This window comes from Cydia amplana, chromosome 4 (genome assembly GCF_948474715.1).
Source record: "Cydia amplana chromosome 4, ilCydAmpl1.1, whole genome shotgun sequence".
Lineage (NCBI taxonomy): Eukaryota > Metazoa > Arthropoda > Insecta > Lepidoptera > Tortricidae > Cydia > Cydia amplana.
The window spans coordinates 10641853-10662539 of record NC_086072.1 but is presented as its reverse complement, the minus strand read 5'-3'; the positions used below and the strand labels follow the sequence as shown (position 1 = coordinate 10662539).

The window sequence follows — 20687 nt, the reverse complement described above, 5'->3', positions numbered from 1 at the left end:
TCATAACGTTAAAGTCCCGGATGCACCCCAAAGGAATCCAGTGAGTGGTTCACTTTTTTCGCTTAGGATATATTATGATTATACGCGTGTAATACATTAGTTACTATAAAATATTAGAGTGTACCTATCTAGGAATACACTGTAAATGGCCTTACCTTACAAGCACTTATCGAAAGCGATATACGTCGTGGACCACCTATCTGACTAACAATTTGTATAAAATTTGCATGTTAGATAGGGAGTTCGCCGCATATAGTCGTTATTCGCATACATGCTCAGTGTAACGTCGTGTCGACGAAAAACATCATTGATATACCTACCAATTGTATACCAATATTTTAGGTAGTCTGATGAGTAACCCTTTTAGAACAAAACAAAGTAAAAAAATATATACAAATGTTTCCAATATTTTTTCTTAGCCTTGTAATAAGTACAAAGTTTTAAAAGTCCTATTATTATTGAAAAATCTTGTAATTGTATGTATAATATTATACAACTGAGTGTATTGTAGTTAACATAACATTTTCGGAAGTCTAAATAAATATGAGCAGGATTTCAGGGCTGCTCAGCATTAAACCCATATCTCAACCATCCATTGTTACACATTTGAAGGAAATTAATCGACGCTAACCGTTGCAAATGGAAGAAGACAAAGGATTGCCATGAGTATATTTGTTTATGAACGTTCGTTAGCGCTGCTGTGAATAAAGCGTGACTTGTTTTTGTCACTGCAGGGGTGCAGGGTGGAGTCCGTTATACTTTACGTTGAACCACGTATCCTTCGTATAGTTAAGGCCCGGTAGGTTCGTGTTCTTATCTCACTCTCACTGCGCTAAGCGTGAGCGAGATGGATGTGCGAGCTCGGACCCCAGATATCATGGTTTAGTTGGACTTTTAATTATTTGTGTATTTTATAAAACAGTAGTTGCTGAGTTTCCTCAAGCATAAATAGTATTTGTATCTCATTTTTAAAACTAATTTTCATATTTCTCAGTTTTTGTGCCGAACGAAAGTCAAAAACTCCGGATTCAAATCGCTGAAGTCCCTAGAGAAAGGCATCAAGATTGCTAATAAAATTTTTAGCAACCGTATTGTCATCTAAAAAAGCTCTACACTTTTGATAAACTCCGTTTTCTGAGTCTTAAGCTTAACTGTAACTTAAGAGTAAACACAAGTAAACCTCAGTTTATATAGTTTAAGTTTATACTTTGTCATTCATACTAATCATTGAGTATAAGAGATTGCTTGTTTTTTTTTAATATTATATTTTGGTCCAGTTTTGTACACAGGTTTTTAAGGATTTCACTAGATCAACTGCCAATCTGTTTCAAGTTTCAAGTTCTTTATTTGCTTTATTTCTTTATTATGTTGTACATAATATGGGTATTAAATAACATAACAAATGAGTTGTTTCAAACATGAGCCCTGGAAGGGCTGCATTATTGGAGGAGGGCATAGCATTATTAACGACATATCTGGTTGGAGGCTTCCCATCCTGCTTCTTCGGGTTAGTTAGCGAACGCCACTAACGTGATTTTCTGGCCAAAGTAGTAATTTGCCAACTAAGTACTACTTCTCTGTCAACTTTCCAAGAAAGAGGCAAAACTCCGTTTTATACAGAACTTTTTTTTACATATTCTTACGACGCCTACAATGCCTACATACGTAGCATGCGTCTTAGTAAATTAATTATAATAGTTTGTAAATGTCGATAAGGGTACGCAGTGTTAGTGTTTAAGCGAGTTTGTACTATTATCATTTATATGCTCAAGTACCTATCACATTGTTTCTTGACAGAATAACACTTCCTCGCCACGCCTATGCCTCGTGCTCCAAACGCCCATACAAATACCTATATAATCATTGCAAAATCGTGTTTATGTAAATTTCTTAATCGGTGATACTGTTGAACCCGTAGAGAAAATTTATATTTATTGTATTCCTGGCGGTTGTATAATATTAGTTTTATATTATAGCTGAGTAGGAATCCTTGCGTGTGCGGGGTCGTGAAAGTGCACCTTGCGAGGGGCCGCCCGCATTGTCGCACCTGTCCGGGTATTCTCATCGGTTGCGAACCACTGAAACTTGATCTTGAGCTCCGTACCTACTATGCGTAATCGAAGAGTCCATTAATACTGGTTCTCTTGATCTTTCGACTCGCCCGTGCTCCGTAAGCGTATTGAATGACACTCCTGCTCATTCTTTGCACATGCTGTAATGCAGTTTCGGTGCAAGGCTTGGACTGCATTGCGAGAATGCCGTAAACTTTCAAACCTTATAAGTACCGTGGGCAAACTGGATACTCGCTCGGAAATATAATTAATATTGAGCTACATTTTAAACATTTCTTTTCCGTGAATGTACCTAGAAGGCGTGTACCCCTTCCATTTTAGGCTTTTGCTTACGTCCGTGTTGTAGAATAAATAAGGTAAATAACCCAATTAGCACTGGAAAGTATCTACAGTCATTGGCACTTATGTAGGAATGTCACCACTCCGTTTGGTGACAATCGGTATAGGTAGGTACTGCTTTTTCGCCAATATTTCGCCAAATTTCACTTCCCAAAAAACTTATGGCAGTTGTTTCATTTACCAAATGAATCTTAAGGAAATTTACGTTTCGCATTTTATTCATTTAGTCATAGTATAAACATTTCGGATAATTTTACTTTGTCAAGTTTTATTAAGACTACTTTTTATTATACAAACGTTAAAATTATGTAGGTATGTATTTAAGGTGTCCCTGTCACGTACGTATTTCAGCCGTAACAAAAACATACTGAAGTGTTCCATTCCATAGCATACAGTACAAAACAGTTAAGTAAGTTAATATTTATCGGTAGGTACCTGTATCTTATAAGCGCAAATATAGCTCGACTTGGCCGTCCTTACTTTATAAGTATGCTTATAAGGAAAGTAGTGTTCTGATATCCCGCTGGCTGATCGTTAAATTGACAACCACGATCCACCCGTCAACTTTCATTGTTAACCGGCATTTTGCATCCCAGAAATTCGATTTCGAATGCTTATCGCTATGATTGATAGCCATTGTCGGTAGGTAGTTACGTTAAATCGATACGATCACAATAGGAAGATATTAGCAGTTTTATAGTGCACCTGAGCCATGGATTACACTCGCTCTACTTGAGTGTCTTGTACACTTGCTCCTTCGGCTACTCATTATTTATAAAAATAGGTTAAGCAACACGTTAACTGGTTAAATACTACCCGTGTGCCTTGAAACCCTCGCAACGCTCAAGTTGTTTTATTGTGGTCGGAAACGCTGAGCTTCGGAATCCATTAATACCTTGAACCAAAAAACTTTGATGGGCTTAACTTATCCGGTTGCCATTTTAAATTGGAAGTCCTGGAATTTTCTCGAGTGAAGGCTTTAACAAAAAGCGTTTATATTTTGTACGCGATGTATAAGATTCTAATATAGTACAGTTTAAGGTTGACATTCGAAAAGCTAGCGAAGGTGCAGATGTTGTAACGTTTGGCGGATTCCTAGCGTGCCCGGTTTGATTCGCAGCAGTCAGCTCGCTCGGTCGTCGGTCGCATACCGCAATCGAAGCGATATTTATTCGACTTAAATGTCGCGAACGCCGCCCGCAAAATGCCGCATTCATTACCTTTTCTAATTAGACATAATTTCACGAATGCATTTATATCACATGGCAAAAAATAAGTAGCGGTAGCGTTACGTATTGTGTGCAAACTGTGCACTTCAGCTTGCGACGCTCACCATGCACACCACCCACTATTATACACTGCTAACCTGCAGTTCATACGTCAGCTCTGGTGTTGAATTTGTCCATCACTCAATGTTGTGTCGGTGCCATACCAGATCATTATGTCAGATGGATCGCCCGACTAATAAACACAAGTAAGCGCTTTGAATTAATAAAAGAGTCGCCAGACGACCTTTTCGAGATACAAATGTTGCGGTTATGACTCTTGTCTCGTTGAGATTACATAAGACATGTCATTGGAGAAAGTTAATTTAGTTTTGAAAGTGAAATCGATTACACTTTCATTCACTTACCTATCTTGTATTTTAAAGTTCGCTGCTGGAGCTGGAACCCATCAGTTATTCAATTTTGAAGCCGTTTTACTTGACTCCGTGTGACTGCCTTTTGTTTCAGGAATCTCTCTCTTTTATGACGACGCTCGGGCTTTTTAAAACAAAATGTAGGTAGCCTCCTAAAGATTATTAACAAAATGAAGTACGTATTCCTGGTGGCTTCCCAAATCAAAAAATATAATAAAATAAGCTCTACACATACATATAAGTCAATACGACATGCAGAGAAGTAGTCAACATGCCGACATATAGGTAGGTAGTTCTGGTTGAGCTTTTAGTGCCATGTTTGTCGATGTATCTACATTTTCAATGTTCTGATCTATATTGAGGCTATTATAAAAAGGTTTAATAAAAGGACGGGAATGTAAAAAAATGTGCAAACAACTCTGCAAACACGTCGGAGCGGTTTAAAGGCCGCGTCCGGATTGCGAGGGGCGGCGGCACGGCGGGCACAGGCGGCATTCCAACCTCCCGCGGCCATGGCGACGTCACCTCTATGTACCTAGATGGCATGGCGCATTCCGAGATGCCACACTTATTCCCTCCTCTCAGTACTGATGAAAAGAAAGTGCACTCGTGAGATCGGTCCGGCCGCATTTTCTAAGCCTAATCCAACTTGCAAGTTGCTGTAGAAGGCCTGTCATATAATCGGAAGTGGAGCGGTGCTCAGGGTGCGCGGCGGCGGCGGTTGCGCGGGGCGCCTGCGCGACCCTGACATCTGTTGTGCGCGCGAGTGCCGTCTGCGCTCGCGCTCACGGTCGCCGCCCTCCAATGCCTCTCTTCGCTAAAAATAGCTCGGTTTTACAGATTCGTGCTTACTTTAAAGTTAGAGCACCGACTAGAGAGAGCGATTATAAGTTATATCATATTAGGTGCGCTGTGTTTTTGTTTTGTGGATATTGTTGTAGGTTGTGTTGTGTTATCGAAAGTGCTGTCTTTTTAGTGACTGGGGTTTGTAGTGGTATGTGATGTGTGAGGTTCTCAAGGCTTATGTATTCGCGATTCGCGAGCGGGATGCGGGGGAGAGTCGCGTGCGCACTCTGTGTCCGTCCCTGGCTCGGAGCAACGCCCCCGTCAAGGGCGGCGACGCTGCAAATTTGTGCAAGCCCGCCGCGACTCAGTGCATCTCGCCCCGCCGCGGCGGCACAGCGCTCGCCGCCCGTGCTCGCCGCTCGCTCGTCCTGCGCCGACCGGCGCCCGCGCACCGGCCCGTGGGCGCTCACTGCACGCACCGCCCTATGTTAAATAACTGTTATTTCGGTCGTCAATGAGCTGGTTCCGCATTCTTAACTCGATTCTCTTTCTTTGGACTGACAGATTCGCGGCATTGTTGTTTTAATGCCGAATAAATAAAGTGCACAGCTTTTTGTTCTCTGCGCGAAATGTGGGTGTAATGTTTTTGTGGTTTTCCCCGTTCTTGCAACGAAAGTATGTTTTCTGAATCAACTGGAATATGAAACTGGTTTATTAAATGAAAGTGTGCGGTTATGAATTAGTTCACGTGAACATCCTTGAAGTGCGATAGTTCACGATGTTGGAGATGAGGAAGCTGCCGCGGCGGTCCATGTCCCTCTACGGTCAGTGTATATGATTGCTTTACTGTATTGACCGCATGTTTGCAATGCTTTATTAAGTTATTAGTTCCGGAAGTTATTATTATTATTAAACGCCATGCCTACCTGCAATTAAAATATACTTACTCAAGCTCAAGACATTAATTTATTACTGTTCGTTTCTTCCCAAAAAAAAAATTATAGCAAATTTGACATAGGCTAATCAAATTACATAGATCGAGAAATACGCAAAACCACCCAACTATAGTCCAAAACCCCAAGTATGTTCCAAAATTTACTGTAATTTTTTTGTTAAGGTACCTATATCTTTTAGTGTATTTTTTTGTAGTTCTATGACAATGTACCTATGTTTATAAATGGAAGATAAAATCGGAGTAAACCCAAATGAATATTGGTAAGTATTGATAAATACTTAATTTCCTTTTGAACTTGTGGACCACAGTTTTTGCAGTATTGGAGTAAGTATAGGTAGTTGGGTGGTTTTATGCGTTTTGAGGAATTCATTCCCAGCAAGCTGGAAATCGTTTTAAAATCTTCATTTGGTCTAACTTTTGTACTTAAATTGTCCTCTTAAAAGTAGGTAGAAAAAAATCAAAAAAAGAGGATGACTTATGTATGTAGTATGAAAAGACTGATTGCGGCTCTAAATAGTAAATCTCATTAAGGGAATTGTGTTTTCTAATAAACCAATGAATGTATGTATAAATCAGTATAAATATTAATATTGTTGTTCCACTGATTCCCCAACGTTTGGTATTTGTCATATAGATTTATTTTGCTTTATCACCTAAACGGAAAAATGTGGACGCCATTTGCATTTATTGCAATTTTTTCGGGTCAAAAAAAATGTTCTACTTTTTCCTAATCAGAACGAGATACCGAATATGCCCTTAAACGGGTCCCCACTATTTTTGTTGAACCTAGTATCAGCCACGACTGTGAAATCATTCTTAGGGCGTTCCGTCAAATTTTGTGTTAGAGTTGGATATTTTCACATTATTTCCACTCAGAATGACCATCTGTTTCGATCCTGATACGAGAAAAAAAGTGTCCCAAAAACTTTTTATACATTTCTTATTCCGTTTTGTTACGGTCATAGGAGTAGAAGGTATTGAAAATGCTACCAAATAAAACTACATAATATTAGTAGGTATACATATGTTTTATAAGTAGGTGGCTGCATTTGGTTGGGTGCTACACATGTGCATCCGCTCGCGCCACCTTTGGGCACAGTAACTCTAGACATTATATTATAATTCTGTACACATTTTGCGCAACTGATTAAATTTATCCAGTGAGTTTCTTTATTCCGGTGTGATGACGAAAACATCGATAGCGCCAAACCCTTGAAGTGGTCCACAATGCTGAATTTCAGTGCGCACGAAACATTTGTTCAAACAAATTGAAGCGTGCCATGTCCGCAAAATAAACAAGACGTGTAGATATTAATCGCGTTTACGTATGTAATGCTTTTACGTATTTATTGGAAAAAACATCAGTTGAAACGCGAACCTCCTTATATACGCACATGTTTAAATTTTATTAAGATTTTACACGTGATGTATACACAAAGGGTGATAGTATTAGATACTCAATCTTATAGTGTTGTTAAAATCAGACATTCACGATGTTTGCATCCAATTGAAGAAGAAAGAGAAGGTAGATTATAGTTTAATGTTAACATGCTTACTGCGACGGTTTGGTACTGAGTAATGACAATAATTATTGCATAGATATCGGCGATTGGTTGTAATAGAAGTAATGACGCATCATCTGAGCTAATAGGTTGGTCAACTGTAAAGTGACACCACTGGTGATTCATCATATCGTCTCAGAATACTGGTTTTCCATTTTGCCTTAGTCTGTCCACACGTCGCATTCAAGGCCTTGTCTCAAATGTATAAATATTATCGCACCCATATGTACTGTCAGTTCTTCGTAACTTTAAGTTAGTGCATAACAAATTTTACGATCAAAGAAGGGTGTTCAATAAAAATAGATGCTATTTAAAGGGAGAGGTACGTGCTTGCAATGGTCTTCTTTGGAAATGATAGTTTACTCCCTTATTTAAAAAAATCGAAGAATTTTTTAGCGCATATCTCGCACATAAAATAGCTTCATATCATTACCGGAACTAATCGTTTTTTTCTTCTTTACAGATCGGGTCAATAAAAGCGATGCCGAAGACAAAAGTCTCTCTAATGATGAGACTCCCCTGCCGACGTGCCCTCGGCAGCCACCCGATGGGGTAGAAACGCCGGCGGACGCCGTGGAGAATGCTCCCGAGCTTCCGTCACGGCTACCACCCCGACTACCCGCCGGCTGGCCAACAACGCGCACCCGCTACTCATACGCCTCGAGGACGCAGGATGCGAGAAGTGAAGCCAGTGTTAAAGACAAGATAGCTATGTTTTCAAGTGATCGTGCTCCTTCATCAGATCAATTGGATAGCTGTGGGACTTTACCAAAAAATCTAACAGTCCCCAGAAAAAGCACGACGTCGTACACAAACAGCTACAACGAAGTCTCGTCTCTGGATAGACGATTAACCAAGTCTCAAGATAATCTCGATGAAGTACCAAGGTCGTATAAAAGACATTCAGAGCGTCCAGAGGTACTAGGAGCCATAGAAAGCAAGGTTAGGACGTCAAGTAAGGAAACTGCTCAAACCTTGAGTCCTCGTCTAATGGATAGTAAACCTCTGTTTTATGGCAGTACAACTACTTTACCATCGAATATAGAAAAAACTTTTAGCCAGCCAGTGTTTCATGCTCGCAGTATAAGTGATGACAATGGTGACAAAATTGTACACAAATCCAATCTAGAATATTTAATTGAACAAAGAAAAAAATCTTTGTCTAAGCTCAGGGGGTTGGTAATACCTGAAGTGCAATCGCCAATAGTAGATTTACCTGAAATTAAAGTGCAGGATAATCTATCGAAATCGTTTATATACAAGTCAAATCTGACTACGAGTATAAGCAATAAGGAGACCACACCAAGTCACAAGAAGATAATTGATTTAAATGAAAGTAATTGGAAAACTAATTTTTTACCAAATAATCTACCCAAGTATTCACCAGCTTTTAAAAGAAAGTCTTTACAAGTGTATACACCTTCTTCATTGTCGAAAGAGTCTACGCCTGAAAGGAAATTCAACGAAAAAGTCGATGCTCTTAATAAGCTTAATAGTAAAACTTTTGCACCGAGACCTGCTCGCACAACATCTGATGTTAAAAATGGAACGTTACCAGTTAAATTTTCTACGATCAATCTTAATAAGGGCTCCAGTACCGACTACAAATCCATTTTGAACAATAATCGGGATTACAAAAATGTCGAAATAAAAATATGTACTGCCACTGAAATCGTAGACAGTGATAATGATTCTGCTATGAGCTCAACACAATCTAGCTATCGGTCGTCAGCATCATCACCTTTACACAATTTAGATAGCATAGAGTCCGATAGCTCTCGCCTCTCACCTAGAATATCACATTATACAACATACTCACTAGTAAAAACTGAAATTCCTGCAAAATCAGTAATTTTAGAAAAAACCTGCGAGGAATACGTTAAACGTAATGTATGTCGCTCGGTATCATCTGATACAAATGTTTCACTCAGTTCTTCAGCGGGATCGGCAGCTACTTCAGGGTCGCAAGCTAGTTGCAGCTCTTTAGAAAGTTCTGTTGCTGACTCAGATAAAAGAAAAGTTTCGAAATCCTGTAATATAGATACCATCAACAGGCGAAATATTTTGGCTTCGGCTAAATGTAGGAGCGGTCGCGATGCTAAGCTGAAGTCACCCGTAGTGGAAACAAAGTTTTCGCACGAGTCGTACGAGAAATCACCCAGCCCAACGCGCAATGCGTCTGAGCGCCTTTCTACACTCACGTCTTCCGTGAGTGCTATTTCGAATAAAGGCGATAGCAGACGTCGCAATAAGGTGATCGCTGAAACTGATTCTGACAGCGACCAAGAGGTCAACGTGCGACAAAGAAAAGCTGACTTTAAGAATTCTAGACTTAAGAGAAATTCAAGTTCAGCGAATAAACCCAAGCCGAGTGAAGTTGTTGTAGAAACAGCAAAAGTCGAAGATCCACCTAAAGTGATTTCTGAAACCATAATTAAAGAAATAAAAAAATCGGGCCTTAACAGCTTTAATAATGATAAAAATAAAGTTCTAAAACAAGTTGAAAAATCAAGTGTACAAGATAAGAATCATGATATAATACCGACTTTGCGAGAAAATACCATTTTGAAATCAACAGTTTCACCTTGTTCACTCAATGTTCGAACAAATCTACCAATGAAAGAAAACCTTACTTACAAAATCAGTAATGGGAATGGATTTCTGAGTGATAAGAGTGAGCTAAGTTCTTTAGAGGAGAGTAAATTACCGACGCAAATAGTTCGGCTACAAAAAGGTGTCAGTTCCGGAGTGGGCCTCATTCTAGCCGGCGGCATTGACTGCGAAGCGAAAGATGTCACGGTAAGTAACACAAGTGTTTATGTAATTGTTTTGTTACAGATTGGTGTCCTTATATTTCGTAGACAAACGTTTAAGTACCGTTTTTAATGGATTGTGCTTTTATTTATTTATGGAATCTCAAATTTTTATCATGTTTTTGGAGATGTAGTCTAATGTTGTAATAAACAATCTTATAGATTGGTTAAAGTAGTTGCAGATATAAAAACGTTTTTTTTCTACAACACAGTAGGGGGAAATGGTCGGTCAATTTGTATTGTGGAATTCGTAAAATAATGAAATCAATAGTCATTGACGTTATAAATTGTCTTTAAGAGCCCATCAACGGGCACACTAGCCCCACTGCTAAATAATCGTGATTATTTAAATTTAAAGAAATATATTAAAAAAAGGTACTTTAATACAAAGATACAGTACGTAGGTACTGTATATTGTATTAAAGTATCTTTTGAATACATCAAACTAGTTTGTATATAGCTGGATTCGTCAATCTATGCGTTATGCGTCCAAAGTTAAAACGGCCGTTTTTTGTTTTGAGTTCATATATTGACGAATCCAGCAACATAGAAAATAGTTTGATGTATTCAAAAGGTACTTTAATACAAGATACAGTACGTAGCGGCCCCCTTTTTGTAAATATCTTTCGTTAAATTTAAATAATCACGATTATTTAGCAGTGGCGCTAGTGTGCACGTTGATGGGCTCTTAAATGAATAGTTCTCTTGTGCCTTTAAAATGTACTGAGTTTGTGTTATTCAGGTACACCGAGTTTTAGCAGACAGCGTGGCAGCGAAAGCTGGATTAAAACGAGGGGCGAAGATTCGCAGCATTAACAACTGTAGTATGGTGGGCTTGACCCACGCGCAAACTGTTGCTATCCTAAAGGTTATTTCCTATTCACTTTTACAATTATAATACTTAATAATGTTTGAGCATGGATTCAATGGAATCAGTCAAAATTATCATTTTATTTACCAAAACGGTGCCATACAAACTTTGCTTTTTAGGGTTCCGTAGCCAAATGGCAAAAAACGGAACCCTTATAGATTCGTCATGTCTGTCTGTCTGTCTGTCTGTCCGTCTGTCCGTCTGTCTGTCTGTCCGTCCGTATGTCACAGCCACTTTTTTCCGAAACTATAAGAACTAAATATACTGTTGAAACTTGGTAAGTAGAAGTATTCTGTGAACCGCATTAAGATTTTCTCACAAAAATAGAAAAAAAAAAATTTTTTGCGGGTTCCCCATACTTAGAAACCCATATGTGTGGGGTATCTATGGATAGGTCTTCAAAAATGATATTGAGGTTTCTAATATATTTTTTTTCTAAACTGAATAGTTTGCGCGAGAGACACTTCCAAAGTGGTAAAATGTCCCCCCCCCCCTGTAACTTCTAAAATAAGAGAATAATTAAACTAAAAAAAATATATGATGTACATTACCATGCAAACTTCCACCGAAAATTGGTTTGAACAAGATCTAGTAAGTAGTTTTTTTTTAATACGTCATAAATCCCCTAAATACGGAACCCTTGATGGGCGAGTCCGACTCGCACTTGGCCGCTTTTTTAATTATTATATGTATATTATTGTTATTTATGCATATCTCTAAAATTGGCCGGATGGCTTTTATGATCAAATGTACCCATTTCTTATAGTTCCTATTTATTCACTGTCACATTTGTAGGAAACTCCCCGTTTAAAATAATAAATTGCTTCAGGTAATGTAATGTACAATGGTTTGTTTTCAGGAACAACGTGCGGAGGTTGTAATTGAAATTGAGAACGATATCGAAGATAACACGAGTAGCGTAACATGCGGCTCTGACAATGGTAAGATACTTAATAATCACAATACAGTTTGTTATTCATAAACTAGGTATTCATAAGAAAGGCATGTTAATATTCGCATACTTGCAAATAATAATGCAAATCCATAGGTATGTAAATGTCTATAATGTTTAAGGCATCTAGGTCAATTCAATATTGCATATAATCGTGTCGTTATCGTAAAATAAATGATGTAATAATTATATTTTATAAAATCACATGAAACTGGTGATTATGTTGTGTTAATCACGCATTAATTATATATTTAACAATTATTACGCCAACGTTTGTTAGCCAAATTATTCGTTTGAACCAATATGTATTTTTTCACCTTAGCGCTACTTTTATTTTGCATAACCGACCATATGTTGCATGTTAATTAAGTACCGTAAAATGGGGTGAGTAGGATTCGCGGGGAGAGTTGGGTTATGAATGGGGAGAGAAGGGTTGAAAGGGGGTGAGATGGATTTTTAAGGCTACTGCTACAAAAATTATGTATTCCAATTTAAAATGGAGCTATAGTAATACTCATAATAAAAAAAAATCGATCAAACAATCTTCCAAAATCACCTTTGTATGAAAACCCAACTCACCCCAGATACGAGGGACTACGGGGTGGAATGGAACTAGGGCTTCCAATACCGGGATCCCGGTATTTCGGGATCCCGGGATCCCGTCTTTTTAAACGCATTTTTCAATACCGGTATTTTTAAAGGCAATACCGGGATCCCGGTATTTAAAAAAATGAGGGAAATGCGCAGTATAAACCCTTTAAATCCATTATATTCGGCTGTATCAAAAAGCTTACTAAACGTCAGACGCATCTAGAGTTAGACCAAGAAAAGTCTGCAACGATTTTGATAGCACGCGCAGTGCAAGTGTTATATTAAACGTCAAACTTCTATGACATTATGACGTACAAATAACACTTGCACTGCCAGGCTTGGCTCACTCCGCGATTTCGTCGCTTTGCTACAGGTAGCTAAAAGTATATCCGTTCTGCCCCAATTTTTGGGGAAAGCCATAAGCCGCGCGTGGCGCTGTCGCCAGTGTCGCCACCTAGCGGCCATATCTGTGCTGATCGTAACAGACACGTTTTGTTAGAGAGTGAGTCTTCTGTACTCAGTACTATTATTTATTCTGCGGCACTGCGTACTGCGTATGCTATCAAAATCGTTGCAGACTTTACTTGGTGTAACTCTAACTGGTCTCTAGCCCGCATTTTATTATTGAAACAAGATCGTTGCCTAATGCGTCAGATAAATATTTGGTTGTTGGTGGTGCATGAATTCTGAAGTTATGTAAGTGATGAATATGATGATAGTGACATTAACATTAACATATGTAATTAGTTCTTATAATTTTATCAAAAAATAAAACGAAATAGCAAGGATAACTGTAATAATGGCAAACAAATTTTGACGGAAATTTGAAAAAATGTTGTCTGGTTGGTTAAGTTGATTACAAATGTGACTGGTGAGGTGAAGTCAACAAATTAGATAAAATTATTGCCAACCTGGAGTGTGAAATAAAATTATTGCAGATGGCGGCATTGATTGTTTATTGTTGTAATAGTTTTTCAGTCAGTTTTGCGCCTACTCACCCCATTTTACGGTATTGCTTTGTTCAGATTTAATTAATATTCATAAATATTTGGATTTACAGAATCTAAGTTTGTGATAATCATAAAGCTTGTCCTCCGATTAAGAAAGGAATTCAATATAGGGGTTTAATTATTTAGAAGCTATTGCACATACATGATCAATGCGCCTTTAGGTGCAAACATAAATGATAAACCAACAGTTTGTAATCATATACATATATGCTGTTACTATCTAGCGGAGTCGAAGGCTCGTTATGAGGGCGAGACGGAGAGCGCCGAGCGAGGGTCTGTGGTGACCGTGCTGCTGGACAAGGCCGGGGGCGGCGCCGGGCTCGGCTTCGGCCTCGACGGCGGCCGGGACTCGCCGCAAGGCGACCGCCCATTGACAGTCAAGAAACTTTTTGCAGGTACCATTTTTAGGGTTCCGTAGCCAAATGGCAAAAAACGGAACCCTTATGGATTCGTCATGTCTGTCTGTCTGTCTGTCCGTCTGTCCGTCCGTATGTCACAGCCACTTTTTTCCGCGAAACTGTAAGAACTATACTGTTGAAACTTGGTAAGTAGATGTATTCTGTGAACCGCATTAAGATTTTCACACAAAAATAGAAAAAAAAACAATAAAATTTGGGGGTTCCCCATACTTAGAAGTCTTAGAACTGAAACTCAAAAATTTTTTTTTCATCAAACCCATACGATACGTGTGGGGTATATCAAAAATGATATTGAGGTTTCTAATATAATTTTTTTCACCTCAGCAGCTCGAACAAGGGTACTTTGCTACTTAAAAACAGTGAGCAAAATCGCATTTTGCTCACTGAGTGAGACAAAATGACATTCAAGTGACCTTAATATTCAAATGTCATTTCAACATGCGGGGTCTAATACAAGTTCGAAATACTTGGATTTTATTATCTCTGTCCCTTTCACGTCGTTAGCAAAAAGAAAGAGACAAAAAAAATTTCAAACGACATTCAACGGTATATTGACGGTTTATAATAGACCCCCGAAAACCGTCAGAACGCATCGTACCAAAACACATACAAGTATGAATTCTTAATATGTAATTAATGAAAATAAAGTTTCAGATTTGATAAAAACTGATAAAAACACTATATTTTACGTAATTTATTGTACGATTAAAATAACGAACTCAAAAAATACACAGTATATCACGTAAAATAAATAATTATACTTTTAAGAATCTCTACAATAGTTTACAAATAGTAAGTATCCGTAATTCGGACCGTATCTTACAATGTTTTTTTTTTACAAAAAAAAAGTTGCCGATTCAAATGTCAATCAATTGATGGTCGTTGTTTTCATATATTACCTATTTTACTGAAATTTACTACGTTTGTTTGTTTGTTTTTGTGTTTGATTGCGGTAATTATACTTAATTGTTAGTATATCTTAAGAAACATGACTAAATAGGTAAGTGATGAAGAAGGATTACATTTTTCGGGTTGTCTAAATGTTCTTACTGCTGAGGTGAAAAGTTTTATGAACTACACGAGATCAAAGTTATTTACATCTCGTGCGCTTTTGAGTCCCTTACTACGCTCAAGATTCTAAATTAGATTCACTCGCTACGCTCGTGAATCTACTATAGAATCTTTCGCTTGCACGGGACTCAAAATAAGCACTCGAAGAAATATCAAACTTTGATCTCTTGTTGTACAAATAACTATTTCTAAACTGAATAGTTTGCGCGAGAGACACTTCCAAAGTGGTAAAATGTGTCCCCCCCCCCCCCCCGTAATTTCTAAAATAAGAGAATGATAAAACTAAAATAAATATATGATGTACATTACCATGCAAACTTCCACCAAAAATTGGTTTGAACGAGATCTAGTAAGTAGTTTTTTTAATACGTCAAAATCCCCTAAATACGGAACCCTTCATGGGCGAGTCCGACTCGCACTTGGCCGCTTTTTTATTACAAAAATTATGTGAATTCTACGCACATTGGAATTTTTTTGATTTGCTTTCGATAACATAATCTATTCAATTTTCCAGGTGGAGCGGCAGCACAAAGTGGACGTATTCTAGTCGGTGCTGAACTTCTTTCAGCGGGAGGAACGTCGATGGAGGGATTCACGCGTACTCAGGCCTGGGCAGCGCTCAAGGCGCTTCCACCCGGTCCCGTCACGTTGGTGTTGAGAAACCCCGTAGGGAAATAACCTACATTTAGGTACTTAAACGCCTGATTAGGCGAATAATACGTAAGAGAATGAGACTTGTGTGGCCTATTTAAATTCACTATTGGAGTATTTTGTTGAAAATAGGCAGTGCGGGGAAATTGGAAGGCCTTGGGCTGAATTAATTAGGCGGCGCGTGCGCGCGAGATCCGGTTAGCACTCAGCCTAACGAGAGCTGTTTATCTGAACGTTTACTGAACGGGAGAATAAAAAGATGCTAACTGACACCATTCAATTTAGCGAAGTGCGTCTGATGCGAGGGCGCGGCCCGCTCCTTGTACAAACACAATTTACTCCCTTCATTTAGTCAGTAGATTCGATGTAAGTACATAACGTTGTGCCAATTTGTCCCTAAACTAAATGGAAAGATTACATTTTATCGTTTTAGGACCTCTCGAAGACTGTTTCGTTATTTTAAATTATTTAAACTTTATTGGTTGAAGCTAACAGGAATGTATTTGCTAGTCTAGACAGTGGAATGGCAAGCGGAGATGCTTATTGCCTGCACTTTGGCGCAGTACTTAAAGCTAGAAGTTTTTGTGGCAATCCGATCTTGTAGAGTGCCATCTTTGGGTCTGAAATTTACCTAATCTTCATCAAAATGATACGCACTTTATATGGGTATAGTCGCCAAAAATGGAATCCCTAAAATCTTTAACACATATTCAGATTTTGAATTCCTCTCATTTCTACAGTGAGTATGCTTGGGTAGACTACGGGATATGTATTTAATACTACGTATTTATAATATTCTTTATCTTTATTAAAATTATAGTTCTAATATAACTACCTAATATACCTATTCCTCCTATAGGTATGTACTTTTATGACTAAGTCTTTGTTAGTAAAATTCGGTCACTGAGTAGACTTAATTAATTACTCTGAATCTTCCTGTATTACCTATTCTACAATATACCTACTTATAACAGTACTTGCCATGGTCGTGTAGGCTTTTTAAGTCTTACTTTACCACTAATTTGTAGCAATTAGTCTTAGAATAAGTTGTACATAACTAAGAATATACTTAAATACTTGTTGTCATTGGTATTTTTCTAAATAAATATTATGCAATTTATTCGTTATTGTGCATACTCCTATCTCTGTTAGCCCTTCGCTTATTGTTAAAACCCTTAATTGCCTTATTTATTGATTTGATAAACGTAAGGAAAATAATGTTGCAGACCGTTAATTTATATTTTGTACCTAATTATGTTATTATTTTCTTGTAATGATAATAATAATAAACTACTTACTTTCATCTACTGTCTACTTTATTATTAGTCGCATGCATCACAAAAACTTGTTTGACTTTACTTGTCATGGAATTATATGCCTCAATCATTGTGCTAAATGTGAAAAGGTAGGATTACTAGGATCTGCTCGAGCCGTAGCAGGTTCCATTTCATCGTAACCTTATGAATAATAAAATGTTCACTATTATTTAGAAATACAGCACGAAATCGATGTAACTACATTCAGATGAAAATTTGGCTCAAAATTTCCTCGATCTACAAGTAGACTTCATATAATAGTCAAAAGTTGGGTACCTAACTACCTATGTTAGGTACTTGTTGTCTAATTCAAATAATTGGGGATTCATTCATGAAAATTTTCGTTTAAATGATACTTTCGAAGGTAGTTACTGTCAACTTTCCTAAAACGGGTTCCTGCTTCTTGTTGGAAGATGTTACACAGACAACACACAAGTGTAAGTAAATTTACTTTGTAAAATGCTACGCTGCCAGCAGTAACATAGGTGTAGAACTAGAATTTATTAGATATTCATAAAAAGATATTGTCTTCGTACTTACGGCAGATTTCCAAGCAAGATTTATGATCCTATTCGGCCAGCATACAAGCATCACACAGTAGGTAACTGTTAAAATCCAGATGTATGATTTTTTTCCATGCTCAACACACACACACACACACACACACACACATTAACTACCAAAAAAAAAATAGAGGATCCCGTACACTGTTCAGACTGAGCAAACAATTGGATTTTGCATTATTAATATTAGTTCATAATCACCACACCGATGGCGCAAGGATACCTATTTCTTGGCTACTGAGAACGAGTGACAGGAAAAAGTCATATTAGTGGTTGATTTTTTTGACATAATAAAAGAAAAAACGAAGAAGCTTTGGTACATAGGTATAAAAAGGCTGTCTACGTTTGTTCTACATCGAACATTATTAGAGTTAGACCAAGAAAAGTCTGCAGCGATTTTGATAGCCCACGCAGTGCAAGTGTTATTTACACGTCATAAATTCATAGAAGTTTGACATATAAAATGACACTTGCACTGCGTGGGCTATCAAAATCGCTGCAGACTTTTCTCTGTCTGACTCTAACGTCACTAAGTCATATTTTCATAGTAGTTTGACTAGTTTGACGTTTATGGTGGCACTTTACACTATGGCACGTGCCCCTTGCTAAATTGGGAAAAGTGTGATTTACACACAGAACTAGTTAATGATTTACCTACATCAAAAGTCCTATTTGTTAACTCTTTTCCCAGTTTGTAATGGATGTCATTCTAGGTATATAGCTCATAATAATAGCTCTTATGCCTTCATGGTTTAAAAATAATATTCTATCTCTATCTACTATCATACATGCGAGCATATTCCGTTAGCGCTAAATCCTGTAAAAATACTTAGGAACTAACGACGTTATTGTGATGTTTTTATATTTTGCTGCGATCATTTTGTTAGGCACTGAAACGGCGCCATTTGGTTCATACATATTAATCGAGGCTGCACAGTTTGAAAATCGAAATGCATGATTACCTACTTGCCTCGGAGTTTTCATAGCACGGTAAGATTAAAGTGAGCTATGGAGTCGATATTAATTTCGTACTCATTCTTATTCAGTAACTTCTCCTTGTGTCTGTTCAGAAAGAGAAGAGTCATGGAATGTATTGGGCCCAATACATTCCACGACTCTTCTCTTTCCGAACAGACTCTACATGGCGCAGTCGGTAGGATACGAACCTACGCTCCCAAAGAAATCTGATTTCCATGACAATTTCATTTCAAAGGAGACTACTTAAATGTAGTTCTAAATGTCAGTCTAAAATTGCATTCATGGTGATGGTGATCGTATGTCCATGGGGACACATTTCATTCATAAAAGTTCTAAGACCGAGTAGGTACCTACCTACATCAATATTTTTTAACACTGGCAACACTGGGTATTAAAAAATATGATAGAAGGTAGCATCCTATAGAAGTGGTCTACGCGTGCCTCCGTGAGGGACAAAACATACGCAATGCGACGCTATTATTGGTCGAATTTATTTGTTATGGTGGGCAACAAATCAATTCGACCAATCATGCATCTAATTTACGGTGGGGAATAAAAAAAAAGTGAGACTGTGACAAGGACAAACAATAAAAGCGCTTTCGCCGCTACTCCTACTGAAAGATACATAAGACTATCCCGTTCTGTCAGTTATCCCCACCACTCATGCCCAATCCAGTTTAATACTAGATTCATGAAAAATATTGATATCAGATTCGGTAGATGTTAGGTTAAATATTGATGTTATTCTTTATTACTTAATTCTTGTAAACTTGTAAATGACGAATACATGTCTGCGAGTGGGATTGATACAAACAAATCATTATTTTATACTTTTTATTTTATATAAAGCACTTCTCATGATCTAGGTATGTTTAAAATGTACAAAAATACGTTACATTATGATTATTGCAGTAATTAATTTTTAACCGTATTTATCTCTATGTTTTAAAATCGTACATAAATAGGTAATTATTATAAATATTATAAAACGCTACTTTTATATAAATTTATAAGCGCATAAAATACACCTTATGGTCATTAAATAGTTTCTATAAAAATAAGTTAGTAGCCTATTTAAGTTTGTAATGAGCACTATAAAGTGCTAATACATTTTTCAACTCGGTGTAGAGTCAATATCACAGACAATTTTAAAAATTGTGTCAATGTTTGGGCTTAGTTCTTTGTTTATCTTTTATCTTTAGTTTCACATACTAAATCCTTGCCTAACAAGGTCACTATTGTCACAATTAGACTTAATCCAACACGAATATCTTTACAAACTTTGCTTAACTAATTTGTGAGCCATAAAATTATTCTTCAGGTTTTAGTACATAAAATAAACTACCAAAGTACCTGCACACATATTAGAAGTGTTAATTTCAGTTCTACTTCATTAATAGACTCGGTAATAATTTACTACAGCAACAGAGCGTTCTTCATTTACCTATAGATTATGGAAAACACATCGTTGCCATTTCTTCAGAGCCCATTTGGGAGGACTTTTTACATCTCATGGACTACTATCTTCTCAACCAAAAATACAATTAGCCAGGCAAATGTGTCTATTATTTAATGTTTGCACATATCATTATTATCTTTTTACGATGACATATTCGTCAATTTAATAAAATATTTTATCTGAGCGTTGAAAAATATAGCAACAAGTGCAAGTATGATAAGTTATTAGACATAACGTTGGTTTGAATTTACCAATGAATGAATGTGTGTGAACCTCATTAGACTGTTTCTACATAACTCAATGTAAGTTGCCACATAATTTAATATGTTCTGGGCTTATTTTTTCCAAATATGGTCCATTCTTAAATGTAAAACGTATACGTCTGCAATAATAAATATTTCAAAAAATATGCTTATAATTACAATTGTATACTTTCCATTAAATTAATATTTTAAAGCTTACTCAAAGCTGCATCAAAATCCTATTAATATATTAGTTAACTCATTTAACTCTAAAATATTCGTACAATTTGTTAGTTTTATTGCCAGCTCATGTAATTATTGAGCACTCCAAGAACCTTCTCAATTTGATTTAAGAATAGGGATGATGACACATGTTTAATTTTATAACAAAATCTAGT

At 37.3% G+C, this 20687-nt stretch overlaps 2 protein-coding genes across 2 annotated transcripts in view; both read left to right on the top strand.

Annotated features, from left to right (window-relative positions):
- LOC134663247 (uncharacterized) overlaps window positions 1-16340 on the top strand; it is a 51110-nt gene extending 34770 nt beyond the window's left edge. The window contains exons 4-8 of the mRNA XM_063519648.1: window positions 7817-10152; window positions 10909-11034; window positions 11897-11978; window positions 13815-13985; window positions 15595-16340. Coding sequence (XP_063375718.1) covers window positions 7817-10152; window positions 10909-11034; window positions 11897-11978; window positions 13815-13985; window positions 15595-15758 — 2879 coding nt within the window. The 3' untranslated portion in view covers window positions 15759-16340. The remainder of the gene's footprint in view (window positions 1-7816; window positions 10153-10908; window positions 11035-11896; window positions 11979-13814; window positions 13986-15594) is intronic.
- LOC134663259 (potential E3 ubiquitin-protein ligase ariadne-2) overlaps window positions 1-20687 on the top strand; it is a 295209-nt gene that overhangs the window by 114237 nt on the left and 160285 nt on the right. The gene's annotated exons all lie outside the window — the stretch shown is intronic.